The 10281-nt window shown below is 50.5% G+C and overlaps 1 protein-coding gene across 1 annotated transcript; it reads left to right on the forward strand.

Moving 5' to 3' along the window:
* Window positions 1–3421: 3421 nt before the first annotated feature.
* On the forward strand, window positions 3422–8288 carry LOC127496208 (zinc finger protein 500-like). The gene is made up of 2 exons (XM_051863933.1): window positions 3422–4923; window positions 8248–8288. The coding sequence occupies exons 1-2, from the start codon at window positions 3805–3807 to the stop codon at window positions 8248–8250; spliced, it is 1122 nt and encodes a 373-aa protein (XP_051719893.1). The 5' UTR covers window positions 3422–3804; the 3' UTR covers window positions 8251–8288.
* The last annotated feature ends 1993 nt before the right edge of the window (window positions 8289–10281 follow it).

Consider the following 10281-nt stretch of genomic DNA (forward strand, 5'->3'; position numbering starts at 1 on the left):
CCCAATGAAGCTAAGCAGGGCTGATTCTGGTTAGTACTTGGATGGGAGAACTCCTGGGAAAACTAGGTTGCTGCTGGAAGAGGTGTTAGTGAGGCCAGCAGGGGGTGCTCACCCTGTGGTCTGTGTGGGTCCTAACGCCCCAGTATAGTGACGGGGACACTGTACTGTAACAAGCACCGTTCTTCGGATGAGACGTTAAACCGAGGTCCTGACTCTCTGTGGTCATTAAAAAAATTCAATGGCACTTCTCGTAAAGAGTTGTCCTAGCCAAATTCCCTCCATTGGCCCTTACCAATTATGGCCTCCTAATAATCCCCATCCATTGAATTGGCTCTATTACTCTCTCTCCTCTCCGCCTACAGCTGGTGTGTGGTGAGCGCACTGGCGCCGTTGTACTGTGGCTGCCGTCGCATCATCCAAGTGGATGCTGCACACTGGTGGTGGATGAGGAGAGATCCCTGATATGATTGTAAAGCGCTTTGGGTGTACTGTAGTACATATGAAAGCGCTATATAAATGCATCATTCATTCATTCATTCATTCATACAACGTGTATGTATGAATGAATGAACGATGCATTTATATAGCGCTTTCATATGTACTACAGTACACCCAAAGCGCTTTACAATCATATCAGGGATCTCTCATATTATGGTAGCTTAGTTTATGCTGAATACAGTGTAATGACACTTTTTTCCATTTATACTGTAAGTTTATAAACAATTGAAAGAAGCACAAATGTCAGGGTATATCAAAACTTCTCCAGGGCCCCAGAGGATTAATGCAGGTGCCCTTTTACAGTCATGCCAGTGCACTAGTGCAACTGCCGTGGTCAATAACATTGTCATGATTTCACAGGTGCTTCAGGCACCAGTGCATATTGAAGGCATTCCAATAACATCAACACCATGATACAGCATCAAGTTCCATCAAAATGGAACCATGCAAGCTATATAGGCAGAGAGGTCACTCAGGACTTAAAACAGGCATGATGTCCAATCATCCAGATATTTTGGTGGTACTGTAGAAAGATCTGGAAACTCCTTCATGAAAGCCACTTCAGGTAAGGATGAGGTCGGGGCAAACTATATGTCTCCAGCAGTTCATGTCGTTGTGGGCTCAATCCACATGGGAATTATGTTAAACAAGACAAGGGTGAGCCAGCACGACAGGTATCTGGGGGATTCTTCGTGATGTCTTTTTACTAAGCATGAGGCAACATATTGCCTGGGTTAAGCACAGTACAGGGAAGGGCTGTGGAGATACTTATCTGATACTCTGCTTGTGACTGACAACCAAGATCAACTTGCATGGTTTCAGTAGTGACGCCATATGAATATAACATTACAATCAGTAATATGTTGGAGCTGTGGTGAAAAAAAAAATGTTCTTTACTGAAAAAAGCTATTTTGACAGATGTTGTCAATAGTGTCATAGTCTCTTAGCCAAACCTTGACTATCAACAAAAATCTATATTTCAGGGGGTTTTATTTGGGCCAAAATGGCCCACTCAGACAGGAAGGGGCCATATAACTGACATGCTAACCAGAGTTTGCTTTAGAGCTGGATACATCTGAAATCGGACACCACACTACAGTACAACTCAAAGCAAATATAAGAGCAAAGCAGAATCTATGTATATCAAGTTTACAATTTTAACTAAAATATATTTCAAAGATTTTTGCCACAAAACTCACAAACTGGCAAATTCAAAGTGTAGTTCTACCTAGAGCAGTGGTTTTTATGCTGCCTTCATATGCTCTCGGAATTATTGTAAATATGAGTTTCCTAGGTATAAAATTTTAAATGAACGGCCACTCATTTCGAAACTTGAATGCGATGAGCTCGTAATCATGACTTCAGAAGTGGGAATTATCAAATTTCCGATAGCAAGTAAAGGCAGCATTAATCCTGGACCTGGGGACCCACCACTCTGCACATTTAGTATATTTCCCTTATTTAACACACCTGATTCACACCTGGCTTCTTAGGAGGGAGCTCCATGAACTGAGCTGAGTGTGTCAGATAGCGGTGAACCAGGATTGAAAAAAACACTGTCCTAAAGTAGTCAAATCTAAAGGATACTGTTGGTATCAGATGGGTGCCTTGATATGTATAAAGATTATATATACAGTATCTCACAGAAGTGAGTACACCCCTCACATTTTTGTTAATATTTTATTATATCTTGACACTTTGCTGTCCCCTCAAAATAACTCAACACACGGCCATTAATTTCTAAACCGCTGGCCACAAAAGTGAGTACACCCCTAAGTGAAAATGTCCAAATTGGGCCCAATTAGCCATTTCTCTCCCCGGTGTCATGTGACTCGTTAGTGTTACAAGGTCTCAGGTGTGAATGGCGAGTAGGTGTGTTAAATTTGGTGTTATTGCTCTCACTCTCTCATACTGGTCACTGGAAGCTCAACACGGCACCTCATGGCAAAGAACTCTCTGAGGATCTGAAAAAAAGAATTGTTGCTCTACATAAAGATGGGGCAGGCTATAAGAAGATTGCCAAAACCCTGAAACTGAGCTGCAGCACGGTGGCCAAGACCATACAGCGTTTTAACAGGACAGGTTCCACTCAGAACTTGCCTCGCCATGGTCGACCAAAGAAGTCGAGTGCACGTGCTCAGCGTCATATTCAGAGGTTGTGTTTGGAAAATAGACGTATGAGCGCTGCCAGCATTGCTGCAGAGGTTGAAGGGGTGGGGGGTCAGCCTGTCCATGCTCAGACCATACACCGCACACTGCATCAAATTGGTCTGCATGGCTGTCGTCCCAGAAGGAAGCCTTTTCTAAAGATGATGCACAAGAAAGCCCGCAAACAGTTTGCTGAAGACAAGCAGACTAAGGGCATGGATTACTGGAACCATGTCCTGTGGTCTGATGAGACCAAGATAAACTTATTTGGTTCAGATGGTGTCGAGCGTGTGTGGCGGCAACCAGGTGAGGAGTACAAAGACAAGTGTGTCTTGCCTACAGTCAAGCATGGTGGTGGGAGTGTCATGGTCTGGGGCTGCATGAGTGCTGCCGGCACTGGGGAGCTACAGTTCATTGAGGGAATCATGAATGCCAACATGTACTGTGACATACTGAAGCAGAGCATGATCCCCTCCCTTCAGAGACTGGGCCGCAGGGCAGTATTCCAACATGATAACAACCCCAAACACACCTCCAAGACGACCACTGCCTTGCTAAAGAAGCTGAGAGTACCTAAAGCCTATTGAGCATCTGTAGGGCATCCTCAAACGGAAAGTGGAGGAGCTCGCCGCTCTAAGCTCGCCGCTCATTCGGGCATGAGGGGTACCCTGGCTAATGTTCATAAGCGTTTTTGGTGGTCTACTATGGCTTGCGATATTCGTCGTTTTGTGGCAGCCTGTCCTGTCTGCGCTCAAGCCAAGTCCGGTGTGGCGAGGGGGGCGTGGTTCAGCGGAGTCGGCAGCGGGAGAGAGAGTCAGGAGACGAACGGTGAGTGAGTGGGTTAAATGCAAATGACGAACACCTGTCTCTTGTTTCAGTAATTGGTGTGGAGAGAGTATATAACACCAGGAGAAACAGGTGTGAGAGAGAGAGAGACGGACTACTGACTGCTGCCCCGCTGGTGATCTACGAGTGAGAGACTTCTGAATGATTTGTGACCGCTTTGTGCCTGTCTGCACCCCTTTTGTTTTGAATTGTGAGAATTATTGCAAATAAAAAGCAGTCAGTAGTCAAGCCGACCCTGTCCTCTTCCTTCCTGAATACTGAACTTTGCTACACTGGTGCCGAAACCCGGGAAGGAAGACGGAAGCCGCCGCCATGCAATCGTCCTCCGGATCGCCATTTGCGGAGATTATCACCTCCCTCGCGGTCATGCAACAAGAACAACACCAGGCCCTGCTGGACTTGAGACAGGATCAAGAGAGGTGCTTCCAAGTCGTTGTTCAAGCCCAGCAGGAGGACCGCGAGAGGTTCCGGAGCTGGATTGACCGGGAGGTTCGACCGGAAGCCCTGGAACCTCGAGCTGTGCCCGCCCACCTACCACTACACAAAATGGGATCTGAGGACGACCCGGAGGTTTTCCTCGATCTCTTTCAGAAGACGGCCGAGCTGTCGGGCTGGCCGCGGGACCAGTGGCCGATGCGCCTGGTCCCGCTGCTCTCCGGGGAGTCCCAGATAGCGGCACAGCAGCTTCCGGTGCAGAATCTCCTGGTCTTCGACGACCTAAAAAGGGCCATCCTCCAGCGGGTCGGCCGGAGCCCTGAAGAACATCGCCAGCGGTTCCGTTCCCTGGAACTGGGCGAGTCCGGCCGACCGTTCGTGTTGGCCCAACAGCTCCGGGACTCCTGCCGCAAATGGCTGTTGGCTGAGGGAGGCGACGTGGAGAAGATTGTCGATCGAGTGGTACTGGAGCAGTTCATTACTCGGCTCCCACGGAGGACAGCAGAGTGGGTCCAGTGCCACCGCCCCACGTCGCTGGACTCAGCCATCCACCTCGCGGAGGACCACATGGTGGCGTGCCCAGGGGTCGGCGAACCCCTCCCATCTGTCTCTCTCTCCCCGTCTTCCCCTTCTGTCTCTCTCTCTCGTCCTGTCCCTCTCCCCAGGTCCCGCCCACCTGTACATCCTCGAGTCCCGCCCCGGGGGCGGGGCGGAGTTGACCCGAGCCAGTTTGGGGGTCCCAGAGCCCCGCCCAGGAGGGCGGGACTGACTTCCGCTGGACAGGACCCCGCGCCTGTTTCTCCGCTCTCTCCACGCCAATCATTTACCCCACTCCCTGCCACTGGGGCGGCGGGGAGGTCTGGGCCAGCCTGTTGGCGTTGCGGGGACCCGGAGCATTTCGTGGACAGGTGCCCAGTGATGGAGGTTGGGACAATGGTCCGGGTCCCGGACGCCCCGCAGGCTGCCCCCGGTCAAGCTGGCTGGTATCAAATACCTGTGAGTATCAAGGGGGGTACCTATCAGGCCTTGGTGGATTCAGGCTGTAACCAAACCTCGATCCATCAAAGCCTGATTTCATCCGGGGCATTGGATACAAGCCGCGTGGTTAAGGTGCGGTGCGTACACGGGGATGTGGTGGTATATCCGGTAGTGCCGGTCATTATCCAGTTCAGGGGCCAAAAGCATAGCGTTGAGGTGGCAGTTAATCCGCACCTCCGGCATCCGTTAATTTTGGGGACAAATTGGCCAGCATTTTCTGAATTATTGGGTTATTTATGCACGGATGCCTCTTGGGGGAAAAAGGCGATGGTTGGGGATGCGCAAGCACAGGCGGGAGAGACTGTACGGGGACCACTGAGTGCTGCTTCAGGGGAACAGAGTGAAATTGAGAGAATAATTCTCTCGGATCGCGATGACTTTCCCCTGGAGCAGTCTCAGGATGAGACCCTAAAACGTGCATTTGAGCAGGTCCAAACCATCGACGGTCAGCCTCTCCAGCCTGGACGGGCGCTTACTTATCCATATTTTGCAGTTATAAAAAATCGGTTGTATCGGGTGACCCAAGACACCCAGACAAAAGAAGATACAACCCAGTTGTTAGTTCCAAGGAGCCGCAGGGAAATGCTTTTCCAAGCGGCTCATTCTAATCCAATGGCTGGACACTTAGGACAGGCAACAACACTAAATCGCCTCATGACCCGATTCTTTTGGCCGGGCATTCACGAGAATGTGCGCAGGTGGTGCGCGTCTTGTCGTGAATGTCAGTTGGTAAATCCACCGGCCACCCCAAAAGCGCCTTTGCGCCCCCTCCCATTAATGCAGGTCCCCTTCGAGAGAATTGGTATGGACCTCATCGGGCCATTAGAGCGATCAGCCAGGGGACATCGCTTTGCATTAGTCATTGTGGATTATGCAACTCGATATCCTGAAGCAGTGGCCCTCCGCAGCATTTCCGCGAAGAGTGTTGCGGACGCACTGTTTACTTTAATCTCCCGGGTGGGGATTCCAAAAGAAATCCTCACCGATCAAGGCACGGCGTTTATGTCACGTACTTTACGCGAACTTTACGAATTATTGGGCATTAAAGCGATCCGTACCAGCGTCTTTCACCCACAAACTGACGGGCTGGTCGAACGTTTTAATCGCACGCTTAAAACCATGATTCGTAAATTCGTACAAGAAGACGCCAAAAATTGGGATAAATGGTTAGAACCCCTGTTGTTCGCTGTGCGAGAAGTCCCGCAAGCCTCCACGGGGTTTTCCCCCTTCGAGCTTCTTTACGGACGCCAGCCCCGCGGGGTACTGGATGTCCTGAGAGAAACTTGGGAGGACGGACCATCTCAGAGCAAAAACGAAATTCAGTATGTAATGGACTTGAGAACAAAACTCCACACTTTGGGGCGGCTATCAACGGAGAATTTGTTACAAGCCCAGGACAGACAGAGCCGGCTGTACAACAGGGGAACTAACTTGCGTAAATTCGCACCGGGAGAGAAAGTGCTTGTATTACTTCCAACGTCAAGCTCGAAATTATTAGCAAAGTGGCAAGGACCATTTGAGGTCACACGGCGGATTGGAGATCTCGATTATGAGGTTATACGGTCTGATAGGAGAGGGGCACGTCAGATTTATCACCTCAATCTCCTTAAAAAATGGAATGAGGCAGAGGCAGTGATGTTGGCGATGGTGATTGGTGGAGAGGATGATCTCGGGCCAGAGGCGAATACCAAACACCAATCTCTCGCACTGGCCCCCGGAGGAGATCATCTCTCGCCCTCCCAGCTCACTGACCTGACGAAATTACAAGCAGAGTTTGCGGACGTGTTCTCGCCCCTACCGGGCCGTACTAATTTGATTCAGCACCATATCGAGACAGAGCCGGGCGTGGTAGTTCGCAGCCGGCCGTACCGTTTGCCTGAACATAAAAAAAAAGTGGTTCAGGCAGAATTAGGAGCAATGCTTGACATGGGCGTAATAGAAGAATCCAACAGTAACTGGGCGAGCCCGATAGTTTTAGTTCCGAAAACGGACGGCTCAGTTCGGTTCTGTGTGGATTATCGCAAGGTGAATGCTGTGTCGAAATTCGACGCGTATCCAATGCCACGGGTGGACGAACTGCTTGATCGGCTCGGTACGGCTCGGTTTTATTCGACACTGGACTTAACAAAGGGATATTGGCAGATCCCCTTGTCTCCATTATCTAAAGAAAAGACAGCTTTCACCACGCCGTTTGGATTACACCAATTTGTTACCCTTCCGTTCGGGCTGTTCGGGGCTCCGGCTACCTTTCAGCGTCTCATGGACAGAATTTTACGGCCCCATGCTGCGTATGCTGCTGCCTACTTAGATGACATAATTATATTTAGTCATGACTGGCAGCGGCATATGCAGCATTTGAGGGCTGTCTTGAGGTCGCTGAGAGGGGCTGGGCTCACGGCCAACCCGAAGAAGTGTGCAATTGGGCGGGTGGAAGTAAGATATCTGGGCTTCCACTTGGGACATGGGCAGGTGCGTCCCCAAATTGATAAGACGGCAGCAGTTGCGACCTGTCCGCGTCCCAAGACCAAAAAGGAGGTGAGACAGTTCCTAGGGCTGGCGGGATATTATAGAAGGTTTGTACCTAATTATTCGGACCTCACCAGCCCTTTGACTGATCTCACTAAAAAGGAGGCACCAGATACGGTCCAGTGGACGGAGCTGTGCCAGCAGGCCTTTACCCAAGTGAAGGCTGCTTTATGTGGCGGGCCGTTGTTACACTCTCCTGATTTTTCTCTCCCTTTCCTGTTGCAGACAGACGCGTCGGACAGGGGGCTGGGTGCCGTCCTGTCCCAGGAGATGGAGGGGGAGGAACGGCCGGTGCTGTACATTAGTCGGAAGCTCTCAAAGAGAGAGACTAAGTACAGCACCATAGAAAAGGAGTGTCTTGCCATCAGGTGGGCCGTCCTCACCCTCCGCTATTATCTCCTGGGACGGGAATTCACTCTCTGTTCGGACCATGCCCCCCTGCAGTGGCTCCACCGCATGAAGGATACCAACGCGCGGATCACTCGTTGGTATCTAGCTTTACAGCCTTTTAAGTTCAAAGTGGTCCACAGGCCGGGTGCTCAGATGGCTGTGGCCGACTTCCTCTCCAGAAATGGGGGGGGGGGGGGGGGGGGGGGGGGCTGCAGGCCGGATGGCTCCCCGGCCTGAGTCAGGCGGTGGGGGTATGTGGCGAGGGGGGCGTGGTTCAGCGGAGTCGGCAGCGGGAGAGAGAGTCAGGAGACGAACGGTGAGTGAGTGGGTTAAATGCAAATGACGAACACCTGTCTCTTGTTTCAGTAATTGGTGTGGAGAGAGTATATAACACCAGGAGAAACAGGTGTGAGAGAGAGAGAGACGGACTACTGACTGCTGCCCCGCTGGTGATCTACGAGTGAGAGACTTCTGAATGATTTGTGACCGCTTTGTGCCTGTCTGCACCCCTTTTGTTTTGAATTGTGAGAATTATTGCAAATAAAAAGCAGTCAGTAGTCAAGCCGACCCTGTCCTCTTCCTTCCTGAATACTGAACTTTGCTACATCCGGTAATTCACCTCCCACGGGTCTGCTTCAACTTCTCTCGATTCCTTCTCGCCCTTGGTCTCATATTGCTCTGGATTTCGTAACGAGGTTTCCCCCGTCCTGTGGCAATACGGCTGTTCTTCCTTCTGCTAAGGAGACGGCGAGACTGGTCTTTGATCATGTTTTTAAGATTCACGGTCTTCCTACCGATGTCGTGTCCAATATAGGACTACAATTTGTCTCGCATTTTTGGAGGGAATTCTGCTGGCAGGTTGGTGCGACTGTCAGCCTGTCATCAGGATTTCATCCTCAGACAAATGGCCAGGCCGAACGGGCCAACCAAATTTTTCGAGCTATTACTTCGCTGCCTGGCAGACCGTAATCCCTCGTTTTGGAGTGAGCAGTTGTCATGGGCCGAATATGCTCACAACTCTCTACCGTCGTCGGCTACTGGTTTGTCTCCTTTCTTTTGTTGTTTAGGCTATCAGCCTCCCCTTTTCTCCTCTCAGGAGCCTGATGCTGCTGTTCCCTCAGTGCAGGCCTTTATTCTGCATTGTCGGCGTACCTGGAGAAGGGTAAAGACAGCTCTATGTCTGGCCAGGGAACGCACCCGTCGTGCAGCCAACCGCCATCGTTCATGAGCTCCTAGGTACTTTTGTGGCCAGAAAGTGTGGCTTTCCACACGTAACTTGCCCCTCGCCGCATCCTCTCGGAAACTGACCCCTCGTTTTATCGGTCCTTTTCCTATTGTTAAAGTCCGGCGGCGGTGCGTCGTCGATTATCGCGCTCCCTGCGGCGTGTTCATCCTGTATTTCACATCTCGTGCGTTAAGCCCATCGTTCGTGCTCCCTCCAACCCCTCTCCCCCCCTGTCCTTGTCGACGGCTCTCCCGTCTATAGGGTTAAGAGATTGTTGGATGTCTGACCTCGGGGACGGGGCCATCAGTATTTGTTCAATTGGGAGGGTTACAGGCCAGAGGAGAGAAGCTGGGTCCCGGCCCGGGATGTGCTAGACCGCTCACGCATTGAGGACTTCCTCCGCCTTCGGTTCTCCTCCTCGGGAGCGCCTGGGGGCGCTCGTCGGGGAGGTGGTACTGTCATAAGTTAGGTTTGTTTCTCTCTCTCTCTTTCTCTTTCCCCTGCTTCGTTCCTACCCTTGGCCCACCTGTTTGCAATCGCAATCAGCGCGCTCACTGATTGTTATTGCACCTGTTTCTCTTTGTTCTCTTCTCCTGTGCTATTTAATGTCACCGTTTCTGGCCTCTTTGCCAGTTTATTGTTGTACACGTTATGCTCACAGAATTATATCTGTTATACTGCATTTCAAGAAGATTGTCAGTTAGTCGAGTCTAGTCTGTCTTGTCGAGTGTGTCTCACCTGTTTTCCTGTCCAGTGTCCTGCTGCCTGCATGTTCCTGTCGGGACACTGCCCGAGGTGCTGTGTGTCTCAGCTGGGGCTGTCCGCTCGCTACTACCTGTCTGCTGTGAGTTCAAGTTCACTGTCTGCGTTTTCCTGTGTTCCCAAGCCTTTTCCTGAGTTATTTCCAGTTCTGCGTCCAGCTACATCTTTCTGCCTTTGGACGGCAGACTGCCTGAGTTAATTATTCAACTGAATAAACCTTATTTCCTGTACCTTTGCATTTGGGTCCTCTGTCTGCTACCTGACAACTATATTCATCATTTCTTTCAGACCGTATTAACTTCTCTGATTGATATTTTGCTGCATTTAATTTTGTGGAATTAAATGGACAGTTGGCTGTATTTAATTTTGAGGAATTAAAATAATACATATTTATCTGACTTTGATTAGTTAGA

The sequence above is a fragment of the Ctenopharyngodon idella genome, chromosome 15 (assembly GCF_019924925.1).
Source record: "Ctenopharyngodon idella isolate HZGC_01 chromosome 15, HZGC01, whole genome shotgun sequence".
NCBI lineage: Eukaryota > Metazoa > Chordata > Actinopteri > Cypriniformes > Xenocyprididae > Ctenopharyngodon > Ctenopharyngodon idella.

What these genes read in the sequence shown, in the direction of transcription:
- LOC127496208 (XM_051863933.1), top strand. Translation starts at nt 3,805, where the DNA reads ATGCAATCGTCCTCCGGATCGCCATTTGCGGAGATTATCACCTCCCTC.